Raw genomic sequence first — 20,988 nt, 5'->3', positions numbered from 1 at the left:
AATTGGCCGTAAGTCACTGACCATTTGTCTACTGATTATGAAACTTTGAAGAGATCTGTATCACATGTATGTTAGCATGTGTGCCTAAGCATTTTGAGGACACATGGGCGTGCAACAAATTTGTCATTCGTCACTTACCAAAGACATGAGTGAGTACAATACAGTTTTTTAATGTCTTATCATTAGCAAAGGTTGACTTTTTATTCTTGTAATATGATTAAGAAAATGTATTTAACTTTAACAACATTGCGTCCACCAGGTAGGCTTCCAGGCTCAAGTACAGTTTGACCCTGGACTGGATTGATACAATTTTTGCATAATTTCCTGTGTCTTGGAAGGGATTGTGTTCATCCTCAGCGGCTCCTGTAGCTGTGATCAAATTAGTCTAAAGAAAAGCACTCTCACCAATGCCAATAGGAAATGAGTGGTGCGTGTGTGAGTGATGAGCATGATGTCCAGGTTTGCACCCTGGGGTGCCCTGGTGGACCGGCTTCTCATAAGAGCAGGTGCAGCACCACCTGGGCCACCCAGAGGCACCACTAGTGCGTGAGAGACGCTAAAATGAGCCACAATCTAGGCCTACTACAGTTAATGCAAATTGTCTCTGCATCCCCCCTTTTTTTTTTTTTTTTTACAGTACAGAAAATGCTTTTCATCCTGCAAGTCCCATTGCATGACTTCCCAGTGCGAGTCAGCGGTTTCAGATTAGATAGCCAGTCGAGTATGTATCAGGGGAACATGCAAATCACCATGCTGTTAGCTGAGCCTACATCCTGACAGACTGAACTGGAGCGTATGGTAAAAAGCGCAGCAGAATAGGACATTTTGTTCAGGAACATTTGATTTGCACAGTCGACGCATATACACACACACACACACACACACACACACAACTCACAAAAAAGTGCCTAATGAAGATGTGAAGTGTGGCAAGGGCAGATGTGCCTCTCCGAGACTGTACTTTTTTTTTTTAAGAAACCTCAGCCTAAATGCACCCGATTGCGGCGGGCAGACGGCATATCCCAAACTGACCTGGGACCAGTGTCTGGTCAAATCCGAGGATGGTCCAGACAGGCCGTAGACTGGTTGTGACCTCATCAACCTTCCTCCATTGTTACCTCATCAGGGGTCGCTCTGGCTGTTTGTCTGGACCAATTCAATATTCCCCTGTTGGGGATAATGACCTTCACCCTGCCTCTCCTCCTCCCTACCCCAACTCTCCCTTTAAACACACTAGATAAGTCAAACACACACACACACACACACACACACGCATGCACGCACGCCACCGAGTCCCTGTCCTCTCATTTGCATTAGATTATATCCTCATCTCCCATTTATGAGTCCTGTGTTCTTCTAGTTGGCTTAAGGGTTTAACTTTAAACATATATTGAAGCAGTGACAATAAACCTAGAAATGTCTGTAGAAAGTAACGCAATCTGGTCTAGTACCGCTGCTGTAAATACCAACTTTGTTCAAATAAACTTCTGCTGAACTCAAGTTTCTCTGTAGCTTAACAATGCCACAATTATTTAAACAACACTGTGTAATCAAAGCTGCATGTTGCATTTCAATTTGATAATATTTTATGATCAGCTTCGTCCTGCTCGTTTTCAGGCAAGCGTAACCATACTTTACATGTTTCTTATCGTAATTTCCATAAACATGTTTGAAACAAACTAAACCATTACCATTGATACAAAAACACGCTTAACATTTGATTTAAAAAAAACAAACAAACAAACTAGCAGAACCCTTTTGCTGCCCGAAACAGTTTTGGTCGACTCTACTGCTCCACCCCCTTGTCGCGCCTCCCAATTCCACTTTGAAAGATTTATAACCATATAACATAACAATGCACACACACACACACACACACACACACACACACACACACACACACACACACACACACACACACACACACACACACACACACACACACACACACACACAGATTTAAAACGGTCAGGCTTGGTGTGTGTGTGCGTGTGTGTAGAGAGGAGTGGGGGGTGCAGGCAGCAGGAGATGGATGGCCGGTGTGTGAGCTGCCGGCAGACAGCAGACAAGCCAGCCCGAGGAATCCTCCAGGGAGTATGGAACTCCCATTCGCTGTCTGTCTGCCCCGCAGCTAAACACAAACGTGTGCGCGCTTCCACACACGCACGCACACACACACGCACACAAAGAAAACACAAAGTTGTTTTACTACCGACGCCTCTGGCTAGCAATCTTTGGGGTATTTTACAACCATTCCCACCCTTGCCTTTATAATATGGTGGTAGGGAGCCCTTGACTAACTAAAAGGAAAATTAAGACCAAGATGAATAATTCAGCCAACTTAGGAAGCACAAACACAAAAAAATCAACAGTGTGTAAGTCCTAATAAATTATGAAAACTTTGTTTTCACGCTGCATTTCTTTGCACTACTTTTAAAATGTTACAAAAGCTGCCGTGTGTGCGCGTGTGTGTGTGTGTGTGTGTTATTGTGCAGTTCACAGCAAGTACGCCTCAGCAGACGAGACACAGTCAACGTGGGCCGCTCTCCTACTTGCTGAATTATGGATCAGAGACGGACTCCGACTCAGCCTAATGCAGTCTGATGTGATGTGACTGATCTGCGCTGACTGGTGCGGACCATAAAGAGCTGACGGCCCCAGCTCTGTAGGCTAGCCAACCACACGACACAATCAGGACATATTTTTAAATCAGGTCATCAAACTTTACCAGTCTTTTTGCTATAGAACATATTGATACTTATAGGCTTTTAAATGTTGCGCCTTTTAGTGCCGATTCCTTTTGATGCCCTGTAATGAATCTTGTCGCTCGACTGGCCCGGCTCAGATTCCTCCTCCACATACCAGGGAGATGCCAGGGGCCACACAGACGCCAGAGGAGCCTTCCTAAATCACAGCCTTGTTACACTAATGAATGTCTATGTCCCATTCCATGACTCCAGCTATCTGCCTGTGTTTGCAACTACTCTGTGCGTGCCTCCCGACATCCTGCAACGGTTACATTTAGAAATGAGATTAGAGATGAACATGGAAGCTCAAGTGGAATTAGCATCTTTTGTATGCAGGTAGTTTCCTCTCGAGGATCTTCCTCTAAAGCGGGTGGGCTACACACTAAAGTCAATAGTCTCAATCCTCGCCCCGTGTTAACCATAACAGTCATGCGATCAACTCTGCGGAGAGTTGACAATTTTCTATCCCTCCATCTACTCTGTTCATACATAATTCATGCCGCCATCAATAATTCACCATGGTGACATTACCAATAATAACATGACAATACTTTGTTTTGGCGGTTTTAAATGTGTTGCCCTGGTAACAGAGATGAAACAAATATTCCCAGGAGGAGTGACAGGAACATAGGAGCAGGACAGAATTCCCCGCTGATCCCGCTTAGTAGTGTTGTCACACTCGCTGCCTCTCTCTCTTTCTTCCTGTCACATACACACTCACGGACCACACTTTCTGCACGCATAAAAAACTAGGTCAGATAATACAAACTCCTGAGGGGTTTTCTGTTTTGTCTCTTTAGGATTTCAGGGAAACTAATGGAGAGACTATTTTTGGGAGCCAAGCCCACATCTCTGCACTCCTCCTCCTCGGCTGCTGCTGCTGCTGCTGCTTTTTCGGTGAATAATCACTGCTACATTTACAAAAAGACACGACAGACATACGCATGCACACTCGCACGCGCGCACACACACGCACACGAACACAGCTGACGGAGCCGTTCGCTCACCTCTGGTGTATTCTTCTTGAACTCGCGACTCAGGTCAATGAGCTTCTTTCTGGACTGTTCGCTCTCATCCTGTCTGTTAGCGAGTTGTGTGGCGGTGGCATCGAGTTCTTTCTGCAACACATACAACACAACACCTTTTTGAACATCTGAACATCTTTAAGGACAGACAGAAGCAGCACATTTCTGACAATGGTTCTTGGATCATCTGAGAAAGAGGGGTGGGAATTGCAGATGAGCTGTCTATACATCTTATGCAGGTATACCAATAATGTAGCTGTGACTGTAAATGACATTTGTGGCGGCCCCTAAGGGTTGTGTTCAAAACATGCAATACAGATGATAATGTTTTCTAACCATTAGACAAATTGTCCATGATTTATGGACCATTAGTTGCTAAGTCTGCCTGTGGTCCTGCCAAGACATTTTGCTTAATGGCGCCCAGGTTTTTTAACCAATCTTTCTCAAATTTTACAGACATCTGCTTCTGAATTCCCTAAAAGCGTGTATCAAATTTCACTGTGATTTGGCTAAACACCCTAAAGTTACAGCAGGTGTTTTTGTAGAGAGCATTGAGCAGTATGATATAATTTCAAGTCGATATGATTTAAGGCTGAATTATGTTACATCGAAGTCACTTCGCTGACCCTAATGGCGTCTTGATCCTTTTATAACTCTTCGACCAGGGCGCTTGCCGTAAAATTCTCCACCAAAACGCTAGGGGCAGCGTTTGAGCAAGTGCACAACCACAACTCTCTTTTCTCTTTGACTAGCTAGCTTCCGGTTTAGTAGTTAACAACGGCGACATCCACACAAACTAACGACCTGTTGTACCACTGATGTTCTGAATTCTGGTGTTCATGAATGCACCTCGCTGTGAATGTATGCATTATATCGGTGTTCACATTTATCAACTTTTTTGCTCTGATGCTGCTTGACTTGCTACATTTCTTTTGCTATGGAAGAGATGGGAAAAAAATGGACATGATGTACAAAGAAAAGCCGACCCATCACAGCTCAGGTGCACATCAAGCTCTGGAGAGTTTGGAGGGAGCGAAACCAGCCGGCGTCGCTTACGCTGGCATTGTGGCATAATTCGTTCAGCCTTTATGGGGTGAATTTTGGGGGTTTCTTAACAGTGCCACAAGGGGTGGTGTATTTGTTACAAATATAACAGCGCAGGGAACACAGGAGGGGTGCATGTTTTGCTGAATTTCCAACCTTTTGCGTGCAGAGGCTCAGGAGTAGAACATATTCACCTTACGTCACCATAACAACGCACTATAATGTGATATCGTTGTTTTGTCCACACCCCTAGTAGCGAACCAGTCGGCCCAAGAACACAACCACAACATCCACGCCAAGGGGGAACCCGCCTAGCATAAAATGGAAGCACTGCGTTTGTCAGTCATCACTTCCCACTGTGTGAGCCAAGTTAGTGCCACTATAGTACAGCATCCGCTCTTCACAGCAATTATCGGTACTAGACGACCCCTCTAAAAAACACACACACGGCCAGAGTGTGTATTGTATCGACGCTGAGGGAGAAGCAGCCTTTCTCACATCCATTCTGCATTGGGTTATCATTAGAGTTATTTATGGCTCTCGTTCCAGATGATGATGAGCCAAGAGCTGACATTAACAAGACGTTGAGGCCTTGTAAAGATTGTATCTCTCCATGCTGAGATTGTGTTGCTGTTGGATTGTTGCCCTCTGTCACGCTTTTTTTCCCTCTCCCCTCAACTCCCTCATTCTTCCACTCTTCACAGATCATCCAAACGGCAATGCTTGTGCTCCTCTGTAGAAATTCTTCTCTCCCCGCCTCCTCCCCCCGTTTCCTCCGCGTCCTGTGAGGCCGCCCACCCCTGAGAGTGATTAAACGCTGCTGAAGGGCCGTTATGCTAACTAACACACTAATCATTTAATACACACATTACCACGGGGGCCCTTGTGGCTCAGTCTGCTGACAAGGTCCCAAAACAGACTCTCGTGCACACATTGCCCACCTCCCCACACACAGAGGAAGCTACAACCCTCTAAAGAAATAGTGTGATCAAGTACTAATTAGGAGATTTCCCCCTCCTCTATCAGCATTACGTTGAACTCCCTCAGCAGACGTGTCTCGTTTTATCCGCAAAACATTAAAAAAAAAAAAATCACAATAACGGAACTTGGTCGAGCGTTGCTGTAGTGGTTAATGCAGCAGCAGCAGCAGCACAGGACACAAAAAAATGAGAACAAAAATGCTCACTTGCTTTACATGCCATCTTGCTCTCACTGCCCGTGGAGCAGTTGATGTAGCAGCCTGTGTGCCCATGGCCATGTAGCAGCTGCTCTGTGTGTTAGTGAATTCGAGCGTGCGCACAAGCTTGTGCAGTGCCTGATTAAAAAAAAAAGAGAAGAGAGAGAGGGCCCTAATAAATTTTGAAAGATCCCATGTACTATTTAGTAACTATTTTAAATAAGTTTGAGATGTCCCACAATATTGTAATAAAAGTGTGTTGTCCAAAATCTAGCCTTGAAGCTGGAATTTGACAGTGCTTTTAGTAAGCCCTACTGGGAACACAATGTTTTTTGTTCGTAGCATTAGTCACATTTTAACTGGGGATGGGGCCGATCCAATCTGGAGCTGTAATTCATGTGTCTGAAATTTACGATACCACCTGGAGAGACTTCCAATCCATCAGCCATGTCTGTGCTTCCATGTTGTCAGCTTGTTGCTGTCAGTAGGGGTGTCACAATCCGATACTGATATCAGATATCGATATACAAGCGGTCAATTCCAGACTCCGCCCCAACACGTCTAGCCAGCATCGGCTGCATAAAGCCCACGTGATCACAACAACAGCATGTGCTAAGTAATGTGTTTAAGGGTCACTGATATGATTTATCAACTTTGCTTAAATATGTTCTATATTGTTATTAATAATGCCCTACATTGTTTGTTTTTTGAAAACAATGATGGACTTCCTAAGTGACGTCGGCAAAGGCGCAGCTCTCATCTTAAGCAGAGTAAGCAAACATGAGAGGTTGGATGAGACAGATGTTTACAGTGATTATGGCAAAGATTTGTCAGGAGATCTGGAAGATCTGAGTTCGTATCTCCGTTTGGACATCTCTGTATGGACTTTGCATGTTCTCCCTGTGCATGGGTTTTTTCCGGGTACGCTGGCTTCCTCCAACATTCCAAAAATATGCATGTTAGGTTAATTGGAGACTGTAAATCAGCATCACCAAATGGCGGACCTCGGTCCGACTCCAAACTCAGTGATGGCCCTTTACGAACCTGTGACCAATTAAAGTGAATGGGAAATATAACTACATATAATGATGCTCACGGACCGATGGCAGCGGCAGTTTGCGGGCGTAATCACTTCAGTTATTACGGTTACATGACAGCAAAAGCGGTGACGTCACTCAAAATGAGCCAATGAAATAGTTAGTTTACTTGCAAAGTGAATGAGAACCATTGCTTGCTACAAAGTAAGACCATTTGATAGAGAAAACGGAACATTTAAAAGTGAATGGACGGACCAATATGTGTTCATTCTTCCATACATATGCTCTGAAACTGGAGCACTGGTCAAAAGTGCAAATATGATGCAAGATTACCTGACAAAACACAGAACACTCGAGGGGAAGTATCCACCGAAGTCTGATGTGAGAGCGCGGAAAATAAAGGCGTTTGGAGCCCAGCATGAAACATCTACGAGGGTCATATGACATTCATCTACAGCACAGCAAAGTGCAAATGAGTGTTCACAAAAGATTGTGTGGATATTGGAGCAAAACGAAACATCTTTCACTGATGGGGGAGTTGGGGAGTGCTTCTGCTGCAGAGATCTTACTCAAAGGTAAACAGAAAGAGGAATCGTGTGACAAATCCAGGCAAACCCCAATGTCAGCTACAACAATAACAAGACAATGTGAAACTTTAAGAGCATATAATGTTGCAGCTCTTCTGTTAATGATACGCTTGTTAAACTAGTATTATTTAAGATTTTTTTCAGTGAAACAGGTGCAGTTTTATTTAAGTTAAAAATAAGCCTCGTGTTCATTCATTGTTTGTACTGTCAAGCTGCGTATTATTTATGAGCAATTTTGGTCCTGTTTTCATTTTCAATTCAATTTAGGTGCCAAAATAATTGTGTTGTAGGGTGATGTGCAGGGTGTCATTACATTTGATACTCATGAGTTAGTCTTTTTGATGCAATTTAAGGCAAAATAAGGTTCACACCTTCGATGTGAACAAAATTGCATAAATGGACCTTAATCAATTTTAATTAAAGACCCCTGCTGTAAAGTGCCCATAGGTATGAATGTAAGTGTGAATGGTTGTTGGTCTACAGTACATGTGCTCTGCGATTGGCTGGCGACCAGTCCAGGCCATACCCCCCAAAGTCAGGTGGGATAGCCTCCAGGATACCCTCGCAATCTTAGTTAGGACAAGCGGCATAGAAAATGAATGAATGAGCACCTCGAACCTCGCTCTTTTATGCACAGCCGCCACTACAGTGTAGATAAATCTACAACCCAGATGCATAAAGAAGTAAATGGGTCTGTTTTTCTCAGAGACAGTTGCTGACTATTGTACTACTGTTTGAGTAATATAACTTGATTAAACCTTTTCTAATATCCCACACTGCAAAATAAGTAATAAAAGTAATGATATCGTATCAGCCAATACTCTAGGCTGCAATATCTGTATCAGATCAGAAGTGAAAAGGTTGTATCGGGACAGCCCTAGTTGCCAGCAAACGTAGCAGTTGGACATCACAAACGTTTAACACTACGCACAACTTCTGGGTGTCAATATCATACTTGTCTGTTCATTACAGCGTCATATAGAATCAACAATGATGACAATGTAGCGACCTGGGCCCGGTTGTTCAAAACTCGTTTATTTATTTAACCACTGGTTAAGTAGACTTAACCGACCGTTACAGTTAACCGCACAGTGCTCATGTGTCATTTATACATGAATAGCTATCATATGTATTATCATCTTGGCACCACTATCATGTTGAACCCTAAGACTCGTACCTTGAACGCGAGCAGACTTTTGGTATTTTTCCAAACTCTAACAGCTTGTGCTGAGCTAAATAATTTTACCAAAAACATTTTTATTCAATTGTGTCGTTCATAAATTGCTCGCTTGTTTTAATTCGCAAAACATTTAACTTGAATTGTTGCAGAATACAATTTGAACATTTTAAGTTAAGCGTGTCTTATTGTGTAGGCTGGTTAAGTAGTTCCGGTGTCCAGCGTAAGGCCCGGGGTTCATTTTGCTGTAAAGCTGGAAACTATGTTAAATATTGCTTACTTTAATTAATAATATCCTTAACTAAAATATTTTATTTCTTTTTTAATTTGTTAAATCGTTTCGCTCTCAATTTTTCCGGTAAACCGGAAATCAACAAAACGACGTGACTAACCATGTTTTCAACAACGCATATTTAACGGTCGGTTGGCTAATGGCGGGTTAAGAATTTAACCGGTGGTTAGGGGTTAACCAGTGGTTAAAATAACCGAGTTATGAACAACCAGGCCCTGGACATTAGGTGCGACGTTAAGAGTTCTGTTTTGTCTGACTGCCTGTGAAGCCGTGAACGTGTCAGGCTGAGCACTTGTGTGTGTTTGTGTGTGTGCACGTCTGTGCTGTATGTGTGAAGACAGCTATGTTCGTTGATATTCAACAAAGCAATTGTTGATCGACCGCCTCCTTTTTTCTGAAAGCGTCTGAAGATGCTACAATTAAAATAATGTTAACGCAAACAGAGCTGCGGTGTCGGAATAATATCGGTAACGACAGAATTCAGGTATCGTGATCAAATCAAACTATTTAGAGAGTGCTTCGGATCAAAAATGAAAAATATGGATCGCTGAATCACTCATTTTAAACAGCAACATCATGCTAGGTTATCCTTTTCGTTGAAGAAAAACAAAATTATAAAACATTCAGCTCGCATGTAGCTGACTGAGCTAGGCTTCATTCTAAGATGTGTAGCGAAGCCTTTTTTTTAATTTACAAAGCTGTCCTCTGTAAAGCGGTGGGCATATACACGGGGCAGGTTAATCTAGCTCGGGGCGGTTCAGACACCGTAAAAAGGTACATGTGGAAGGAGGTTTTTCCTTCACAACGTAATGACGTTAACACGGAATTTAAAAAGCCACTGGTTAAGCATCTCGTCTTTCAAAAGTGGAGCAAACAAGTAAGGGAGATGTTAGGTGCACATAAACAGGCTCGAGGGACACGTTCCAACATCATTAAAAAGTCAATTCAGCATAATAGAGGACGCCGTAGCTCCTGCTTCCTCCATTCCACTCACTGCTGTTGTGTCCTTGGGCAAGACACTTCGCCCACATTGCCCCAGGGTTGCCCACACATGGACGCTTCACTGACCAAGATGCTGACATACGATACGCATTCGGTCTCTGGGCGCCACATGATGGCTGCCCACTGCTCCTCAAGAGGATGGGTTACATGCAGAGACAAATTATGCTGTAGATTTGTACATGTCACAATTAAACATCAAATGGGTAAAGATGGGTAAAGGGTAGGGATGTTAATCTCTTTGTGGTAGACTATTTGATACGCATCTAGATACACGGGTTAAGATACGATTCAAAAACAACAATGCGATTCGATACAATACAATTCAATTTGTTGATGTACACATTAATCTTAAATTATAAAATAAAGACGCCAATTCTATAAAAGTGTCATTCTTACAGTATTTTCTAATGTGCAATAGAGCACATCATATCACCAAGCATGCTGTAAGGCAGGGGTCCCCAACCACCGGGCCGAAGGGAATCGTTCAGGCGCAACGATAAAAAAAAACAACATAATAAAAATAATAATAATAATAATAATCAAGTTCAATCAATCAATCAATATCAATTTTGGAAATATGTGCCACTATTTTATAAAAAAAAAAATCTACAGTTAGAAATCCCCCAGTTTTTGCATGTTTGTTTGCTGCGAATGGCAACTTGCCCCACTTTGTTCGTCGGTCCTTAAACGCACCAACTCACTTTTGCCCATGCTGCACAGATAACTACTATACTGTATTTTCCCCCATTTTTCTTTCACCTCATACATGGTCCCAAATGCTGATACTATGCGAGAATGCATAAAGGTAAGATTTGATGATGTTACTGAGTGCAAATGTTTGGTGCACCTCTCTGAAAAACAAACTCCAGGCTCGTACTGGTGAATGGTGACTCTGTATTCATTTCGTGCTTTTAATTTGATGTTGTTCTTGTCTTAATTTTACACAATACATAATAAATAAGATAAATCAGATCACTATCACATATGTATGTTTTGCTGATGTGTTCAAAATCTTTCCCAATGACTAGCTAGCGCACTGCAAATGCTAGCGCTTTTGAAAATATTTCCCAATGACTAGCTAGCACATTGCTAACGCTAGCACTGCTCATGCTATTTAGAGCCATTGTTGTTTTCAGTCATGGTAAGCTGCGGAGCATGGGCGACAATCGTTTCGCCGACAGCCCAGGCTCTCGCGTTTAAGAGACGGACTATCAACCGGTTGCTAGTCTCGCGATACCCGGTGCATGTCTCTATAATCCATTAATCTCAGGATTTATGGCAGATTCTTATAGATCCAGGGGGCTACTACCGATGCAGCCGCATCTCTCGCTTGTGAAACCGGATATCCGGGTACATCAGTTCATCGTTCACAACCCTAGTAAAGGGTAAAAAAGATGGGCTACAGCAGTCGAAGGTCAACTTGGCATTTTTCAAAAAGCTACAAAGACACACAAGGTTTTCAACTCAACATTCAACCTCAGTGTTCTGTAGTCGAGTGAATATTGTGAATATTTTCATTTTGAAAATAGTGAATCTCTGTGTGACTATGCTGTGCAAACATTGAGCATCCCTGTGAAAGAGCAAGAAGGTGTGAGCTGGAACAGTACAGTACTATGAATTGTCAGCAGTGCTCAGGTTTTATGTTATGGAGAGTGGTTTTTCCTACTCTCTAGACCAGGGGTCCTCAATTACATTTGTCCAAGGGTCAGGATTGTTTTCTGCAGACACTGTGAGGACCAGATGGTATTGTTACAAAACATAATAGCAGCTTTTAAAAAAAGGATTTCTATGGAAATATTATACTGTATACATTGTGTGCACGCGCGCGCGCACACACACACACACACACACAGTGTGGCTCAGTTGTTTTCGTAGGAGTCAGTTTTTGCCAAAAATATGTCTGTTTTTGTACAGCCAGATGTTGCACCTAACAAACCAGTCATTCATTTCATGTCATTTATCAAAGAGGAAGAATTAAATGCAACAGTTAAGAATTATAATTAATGGAGCCTTAAAACTGGTTTATAGCAGGTTCCTGTTCTGCAGCTCAAAACAAAAACATGACAATCACAACAAGAGATATACAAAAGACAATAGAGAAACACCACTCACATCCACAGACAGTCTGTTTGCCCGCATATCACTGCCCAAACAGAGAATCCCAAGTGTTGGCGACTCGGTCTTATCGTGTTATAAATACACTGCGTGAGTCCAACTGTGTCTGTACTGTGACTTTATTACAAAATGTGCCTGTTCTCAAATCGCACCTGGAAGTCTGACGTCTCTGCTCTGCAAAATAAAGCACCATGGGCGCAAAGAAAGTTGCAAGTGCCAGCACTTTGATAGGAAAGGTGAGGAACACTATTGAATTGAAGAAATAACTTGTAGGCAAGTACGAAGGTGCCGTCCGTGTGGCTCTCACCTCCTCCGGTCCTCGCCAACAAGATTCTTTAATCAAGGTTAAAGTGGCGTCAAATGTTGATTAATCCCTTTCATTTGTTATGCATTTTGCATTGTTTTCTGCATGTAAAATTATAACGCTCCTATAAAAGTGTTTTGTGTTAACATTTTTCCATGTTTATATAGCCATGGAACACAATATTCTGTGTGCTTTGAAAAATCATTCAAATGAGCGGTACTAAAAGGGTTGTCTTTTGGAAAAAGTAGCTAGGATTGACTGAGTTAAAAGTGTCAACTTTTGTTTTTTTGCTTTTTTTAAAAAGAGTTAAGAGCAGGATATTTGTTTAAATGCAAGAGGTGGTCTTCTGCTGCTGCTTCAATGTGACGTGTATGCATCACTGTTGTCCCCTGCAGAGCAAAGGAAATACTTATCAATAATTATCAGTCTAGTTACAATGAATGGTTTACATTATTTGGGTGATGTTTGGGGGGCCCACATGAAAAGCTGTGGCAGGCCGGATATGGCCTGTGGGCCACCTATAAAGTTCTCGACAAATGTATGTCTTGCGATATATTGAATGATCAATCAATTGAGCCTGTTCCTAATAGAGTTCCTCCCTCATTTATAGCGATTAACTGGTTCCAGACCTGACCGTGATCAATGAATAAAGGAGTCAATGTTAATAAATGGAATATTTTCGTAGTTAGAGTACAGAACACCTGTTTGACTTTCTAAATACTGTTTTTAACACTAGAGTCCTGTACACATGAAATAACACCCCTATAGTCACCATTACACTCCTGTTATTCATTGTTTACACTGGATTCCCCAACTATTATGCTACAGGAGGCCTGTCACAATAATCAATAAATCAATTAATCGCACGATAAGTAAAAATGAAGTAGATAATTTTTGCTTTTTTTGCTGGTCTCAATATATTGACATGTGCATATGTGTTATGTGTATATGTTTTCCTCCGCTCTCTCTCGACCAAACAGGCTGGATGACAAGAGGTTTCACTCTGTCAATCAGTCTCAACACCTGAGCACGTTGGTTCTACAGCAGAATTAAGTGAACGCTCCTGTCATTCAGTCTCTCTCAGTGGGGAGAGGTGGCGCGCTATCAAGTGTGCACTCGCTAGTTGTTTGTGTCATGCGCTACACGATGGAATTCTTTCTTTGTGCCTGTTGTGTATAAAACACGAGCTGATGGCAAGTTCAGCCCACTTGCACACAGTCATTTTGTGACAAAAGCAGGCCTGTCCCGATAACAAATTTTTCTGGTTTATTCTTGTGCTGCAAATTTTCGTCGATAATCGATTTTATCGCTAACATTTTTTAGACCATTTTTTCATTAATTGTCATGAGAGTTGTACTGCACATTTGAACCACTAGATGGTACAGATGGTATGTATAGTGTACGGTGTTCCTGTGCGAGACGTTAGCTTGACACAGTAGTTGCCTGTGCGTATGTTTTTGCAATGTACCCAACGACACTGTTTGTGAGAGCACACCATTTTGTCCTGTTGTGGTTATGTCTGCCGACCAAGTGCCTCAGTAAGTGTAGACTGTCGGGACGAAGGCTCCGCTGCCCGAGGCGCCTAAATCGGTATTTTTTTTCCCCCCAGTTGAGAAAACTGTCCATGTTGGTCGTCGGGGCTCACGAGCTCACCGTGTTCATTCTGTTTCAAACCAAAATGTTCCCACATTGTCGGTGTCGGCTGTGGCATTCCTCTCAAAACCCATCGCTTCAGCGCCTTCTCCATGTTAGTGTATGCTGCCTCACGAAGCTCACTTGCTAAACCCTCTGTGTCCACTCACTCGTAGCCTCCACAAAGAGGAAGAATGAGATGAGGGCCCACTCTGCGTTCATTCCACGAAAGATCCAATGCGCACAGACGGATGCAGAGTGAACCCTCTTGTCATCATTGCATAGAGAGACGAGCTGATGAAACACATGCACACATGTATACGTCAATTTATCATCACAATTATCTATTATATTACCTTTTTTTTTTTAATCTTACCCTTAATCGATTTATGGGTTATCGTGACAGGCCTATGAGAAAGACAATGAAATCAATAACACAAAACGGTGGAATTTCCACTGAAACTGCTGTGATTCCCCAAGTATAACACCTCATTGATCCCCCAAGTATAACACCTCATTATGCACCAAACACATTTTGCTGCATCCAAAACATGTACTTTGACCAAACGCAAACAAAACGGTACATTAAACATTAAGAATCAGAACTATTGTGACCGATTGTGATTTTCATGCAAGTGCAGTTTTTGCTCAGAGAGACTAAGAGTCTATTTGATTTTCAATGGGGGTTTTCTGTCTTAGTTTATGACGTTCCAATTACAATGTTAAATACTTTTGAGAAATTCAAGTTGCTTTTGATACGGTGTACTTGCATTATTATGCCATATATTATCATTACATTAATGAAAAAAAATGTCTCAAAAATAATGTTGACGGTAATATCGTTTATCGGCAATGATTTGTGGGATAATTATCGTCCAGCAAAAGTTGTTATCGTGACAGGCCTATGCTACAGGGAATCTAGACAGACGCTAGCTAGCAAGCTACCAAGCTAGTGAGCTAACCAGTTAGCCTTGAATTTATTTTTTCTAAACTTAAAAAATGGTTTCAAACAGAGTGGAGAAGAAGGAAAAAAGTAAGAAGCCACATATGTACCACTTCCACACAGAATGGGAGGAGAACCTTTTTTCACTCTGCGTCCATGGCTGGCTACATCGAGTGCAAGTTAGGATAATGCCTTATTATATTATGGATGTCTCATCCATGTACGATTACTGCTGCCCAGTGGCAGGATACTACATATCACTTGCATTTCAATGTTTTGACTAATAATACACCATTGACTACCGCAAAAAAAGTGATGAATTAATTTCTGGAAAAACGCAATATAGCGAGGGAGTGATAATCAAACCGCGATATCGCAAAGGACGACTGCATACTGAAAAAATATGTAATTATAATACTGCATGGACTTAAGCATTAACTGCAACATATACAACTACGTAGAATGGCATCGTGTGACCGCCACCATGCATGTCTGATTTAGTCATTGGGATTCATGTTTTTTTCACTTGCAATGTTACCATAAGTGGACAAAAAGAATCCAAAAATTTTACTGGTTCTTCCTTGGCCCATGCCCTATTCCAGTAAGTCTGACAAGAACATAATTTCCTTGCCAGAGGTAGTAACTGATCACACAACGCCAGATATTTTATGTATTTAATCTCATTTTTTACAATGAAAAAAATGCCTTCATGCTGCTAAACTTTTGCAAAATGTACCATTGTTAAGAATAGTCAGTTAACAATTACTGTTTATTAGATTTACTATAATACTTTTTTATATGAAACTGAGGCAAAGAAAATCAAGGGAGAGAAGTGAAGCATACAAGGAATTTAACAGTTAGCCAAAACTGGTCATCCACATGAAATCATTAATGAGCTCAGTTTTCAGAGAAAACTGCAAATAGCCACATTTCACCACTCGAGTTCTGCTTTATGAGGTCACGTGGAACGCATGACGACCTCGATTCTTCGGTCCAATCCCTTTTCCGATGGCCTGAACACATCCCAATGCGTTAACAAAATCCCCCACTGCCCAAAAATATTCCTGCCGTTAAGCTAAAAAAAAAAAACACACATTGCAAACGAAAAGAGGATTGATCCGATTCCAAGTGGGCGAGTAATTATGGGCACGGTTTAAAAATGTGAAGAGAAAAAAAAAAAAAGGACCCTCATACATGGTCGGGTTTTGTCTATGCAGCAAACTCTGCCCACATCAGCACACACAGGCAGACTTTACACTCATCTTGCTGATAGAGCGTAACATCCCAAAGTGCAGAATTCCTGCTTCCTAGCCCACTGTTCACCCGCATCACATCTTACTGACCATTAGGGGGGGGCCGATACTAGACAACGCTATTTAGCACGATGCACCGTTAGACCCATCTGTTGTTGGTAAAAATGATGAGTTTTTGCCGCTTTTCTCTGCAAATATAACTGGCATGCTGTCACTTCAACATCCTCTATATCTGTGGAAAACAAGTCACAGTTGAAATGAACATAACACTACGCGGGATCGTCGTTCATTTATTTGGATGCTGACAACTGCAGCATAATGTACCCTACTTTTTCCTCTATCAGACTTTGGGCTTATGTGTTTGTTTGTTTTTTTTTGCTCAAATCCAGTTAAGACTGTAGGCAAGCAAGGTGAGACGATGCTATGATTAGAAAAAAAACTCTATTTAGACCGCCCATCAGACAAATGATTTGTTTGTTGGAAAGCTGATTTGATAAGGTACCACGGCTACATAGCCCAAAATGAATACGTATGTGACAATGTGGTGGCAGACTGGAATCGTTAATGCTTGAACACTGGTAAGCAGAGGTAAACCTTTTGAAATTCTTTGCAATGAGAGCGGCCCTGTCGATACAGTAACCTGATCACCGTTTGCACCCATATCACAGTTTATGTTACGGACAAGACTAAAGATAGCTAAGAGCAAAATAGATATATAGCTTAATAGGAAAGATGAAGATCTTTCATGTTCATTACGGCTAGAGTTAACATCTGTCACGTTCAATCTACTGTATGTTGTGTGTGTGTGTGTGTGTGCGCGCGCGCACACACACACACACACGCAGATGAAATGGTTACAAAGATTGAGTTGTAATGTTGACATTTTGGCAGTATGGCCAAACACAAGAAAAGTGGTAACTTGTCCAAGTAATTTTGTGGTCGCAATTAGAAACCCATGCAAGTCATATTGGACGTTTAAACATCAACACTGGCCTAGTTTTGGTTTTTATTTAATCCCTGCCCAAAAAAGAATGATAATGAAAGCTGATGATGAAAGTAAGCTAATGAGTGAGCCATCTCGGTACTTTTGCATCTATTTTGGAGACACGCCTGCCTTGTAGCAATCAAGCAACCCAGAGGCAAAGAAACTGTAGACCGCCAAAGGCATGTTCTGCGTTCTTATCATTCCATTACCATTAGCGCATGGAAGTCACCATTAACTGACCAATCAATCAAGGGACTGGGGTGTCTCTAGCGCCACCCAACTACTAACTTAGCACCATACCATACGACTGCGGTTAGCGCCAAAACAGAATGATACCATTCTAAATTAGTCCAGTACAGACCCTTTACAACATCTGACAGTGCAAACACAAAACAATGTACAGCAAACGTGCTACATCTAAAGTTGCATTTTAATTGGTTGGAGTAGCAAGCGAAGCAACCAGATTGTTTTCCTGACATTGCTCGATATCAGCCTTTGGTTTCAAAGTTATATTTTGCATAACTGCTCCTGTCTCGCTGTTAGATGTACAACCACCATTTTTGAGCTGCAATGGCTGATTCTCCCCACGAATGTTTATAGCAGTGGTCACTAACCTTTTTATTTATATTTTGTAGAAGGTTTTTTTTTTTAAAGTGATACATATTTATATTTATATTACATAGCTTTTTGTCATTGTGCCTTTTGCTCTGTTTTTAAAATGTTTTAGTTTTTTTTATTATTGTGTTTCTGCAGTGTCTCAGCTCTGTGAGCAAACCACAACTCTATTTAGCTTGATGGCTTCCTGTCACGGGCAAGCAATGGTGTTTGTCACTATTTGTACTTTTAAAACAATGACATTTGCACAATATTTTTCGGTACTTGAGAATTGCATTACAAGACCATGTAGGACTTTTTTTTATTAGCGTTTTCTTTGGCATGGGTCATATGAGAAAAACCGAAAACTGTTATTTGTATTTGTATATTAGTATGTTAATGGTGTGCATTAAAAAGAGTGTGTTTTACTTCCAAGTCAAAGCAGTCCTGTGTTGTCTTCAGCCATGTTCAGCATGCCTTTTGTAAGCACATTCTCCTGCCAAGTCCCTGTGGTGTTAAAGGACGAGTGGACCACCTTCTCTTCCAGCAGCAAATAAATGCAACACAACTCCTCTTCTTCAAGAAGTAGACGCGCACGTGTCACCATGTTGTAAGTCGAGTCAATCGAAACAATGGCAAACTTATTCCACTCTAGTTTAGTACCGTGGTAGACGTGTGTTTTCAATACACTGTCCCCTGCAGTTTGGGAGCAGATGCCGCACGGAATATAAAGTCACACACCATCTCTCAAGCGGATTTCCACGCAGCTCGTTCGTGCAGAATGTATAACCCAGCTTGAATGACCTCCTGCAATTTCCAATGGGTTGACAAGCTCACCGTGTGTTTTTGATAGCTCATGATTGGCTCCTGTCAAATAAAGAGCTGCCTGGTCCTCAAACTAGTGCCCACCACAATATGCCATTTTATGACATGGACATGTGCGTCTTATACACCGGAATTCACGGTAGTTTGACACATGTAAAGCAGATTGCAGCAGATTAGCTTTATTTTTACGTTAAAAGAACCACAGTTCCCATGTTGCTTAGAGTACTGTACCAGGAAGTTGGTCCAAATTAGACTATCACGTTTTGATAGAAGTCATATGCAGTGATCGTGTTTTCACCTGACAAATCTTAAGTAAGTTTGATCAAATGTAGAATAACTACAGCTTCTGCTTGGACATTAACACAGTGGCAGCTGTTAACGCTGATGAAAAAACAGTCACATCGCAAGCGCGTGAAGCTGGGAACGCCGAGTGTAGGTAGAATTGCAAGGTTTATTCGTGTGCGTAAAGCACAATGTGTGGTTCCAATTCTGCCTTGCACACTGCCACTTCCGTATTACGTGTATAATCATTCACAGTAGTGATGCCATTGTTTACAGTCTGATAGACTTCTGGCTGCCCTCTTCCACAAAATAGCTTTTCTCTAAACGAGAAATATTGTCATGTTTTGATCCCGTGACACCCCCAGTCAGTGGCTTGCCAAAAGTGTTGAAGTCCATTGGTGGATAATGTCCATATGATTGTTGCAGTGGGCCTGCTCGGCTTTGGCGGGCTGGCCCACAGCAGCAGTCCCTGTCCTGGTTCGTTTGGTCGTCTGGTCAGCTGTAAAGACGATTGGAACAGATTGCAAACACTCCCTAGAGAGACTTCCAACACCGACTCAGCCAAGAAGCCTCCTGCACACTGCACCACACGCGTGTGCTTGCACATGAATGCACAGACAAGCCGCTGCTGTAAGTTGGGGAGCCTAGTCTTTCCACGTTCTTTTGAGCCTTGTTAACATATCTGTTCTGACCAATCTGGCAAAGTGAGCCATGTTTGTGCTAGCTGGGGTAGCTTGGGCCAAGCAGATATGAGTATCCCCCCTTTATATGACCTCCGTGCTAAGAACACTTATCACTATGACGGGTAAACAAATCTTAGTATAGCAAGATAAACGTCTGTGTGTTGCTTTTAAAAAAAAAAAATTACCTCTACTTGTCTACTTCTATTTAACTAATTCACTCCGATTACTCCAGGTGATGATACAGTGAGTTTGATTAATTAAATGGGAGGCACCAAATCAGGCATGTGTGATTATGCCAATCATATTGACTACAATCTAAATGAGATAACCGGAGACAGACGCACCCTAATTGAGGTATCCAAACTCCATGGAATTTCTTATGCCCTCATGCTCCAGCGATGCAGAGACAGATAGGCCTTGGGAATGACAACAAAGTTATTGTTATGTACACAGGATAAAGTCGATCTGCAGCTTGCTATGGCAACCAGGTGGTGGGGGTAAGAGGCACAGAGCCCTCGGATCTCATTCCCTGAAGAGTAATTGGGAATGTAACTGCTAGAAATACTTTGTTTACACCATTTCAAGCAGGGAGACATGCCAAGTAGTCTGCCAGGCCAGCTTTAGTCCAAACAACGTAAGTTCAGCAGCTCCACATTTGCAGCACGCATTCATCTAATGAAGTATTGCCTTTGAATTGGAGCCAGCTATAAAAAGAGACAGACAATACATTCGGTGCCTCTCCATAACGCAAACATCATATTAGTCACAGTACAAAGGCGGTTCATATTTTCAAATAAAACATTTGTATATATGTGTTGCAACGTGGGAAGCCTTTTCGATGCTTGCAACAGATGTTTAAGAGATGGAGTTCTCTCCTCCTGCCTGTGCACTCACTAATCTGTCTTTTTTATTGCTGCCAAGTCTGAGGCAGTTATGTGGTTATGATAGTAAACAAAAAAGGCGTCTGCAAAGATGCCTTATCTGGAATCTATGAGGCCTACCTTTCTACCCCTCTTCCTCCCTCCCTCCTTCTGACTGTTCTGTACGCCAACCTACTGTGCGGGGGAGGAGTCGCGGGTTTGGCGGCTCAGTCTGGAGCGACAGCCACGCTCGCTGCGACAACACGCGACATGAGCACAGATCACAGGCGACGCCCCCTCAAAACACAGCACAACAGCAGCACAGATAAGAGGCCAAGATAGTCGCTGCTCGTCTACCTGCCTACCTTTGACATCCGAGGGCGCCGCTTCCTCAACCACACCGGTGACAAATTTTTTACTTTGC

General features: G+C 42.2%; 1 protein-coding gene across 5 annotated transcripts in view; it reads right to left on the bottom strand.

Annotated features, from left to right (window-relative positions):
* The window catches only part of cux1b (cut-like homeobox 1b), an 87,447-nt gene that overhangs the window by 45,413 nt on the left and 21,046 nt on the right, over positions 1 to 20,988 (bottom strand). For all 5 annotated transcript variants that reach the window (XM_054795262.1, XM_054795261.1, XM_054795259.1 and 2 more), the window contains exon 2: positions 3,755 to 3,865. In XM_054795262.1, coding sequence (XP_054651237.1) covers positions 3,755 to 3,865 — 111 coding nt within the window. The remainder of the gene's footprint in view (positions 1 to 3,754; positions 3,866 to 20,988) is intronic.

The sequence above is a fragment of the Dunckerocampus dactyliophorus genome, chromosome 12 (genome assembly GCF_027744805.1).
Source record: "Dunckerocampus dactyliophorus isolate RoL2022-P2 chromosome 12, RoL_Ddac_1.1, whole genome shotgun sequence".
Lineage (NCBI taxonomy): Eukaryota > Metazoa > Chordata > Actinopteri > Syngnathiformes > Syngnathidae > Dunckerocampus > Dunckerocampus dactyliophorus.
This window is presented reverse-complemented; position numbering and strand designations above follow the sequence as displayed.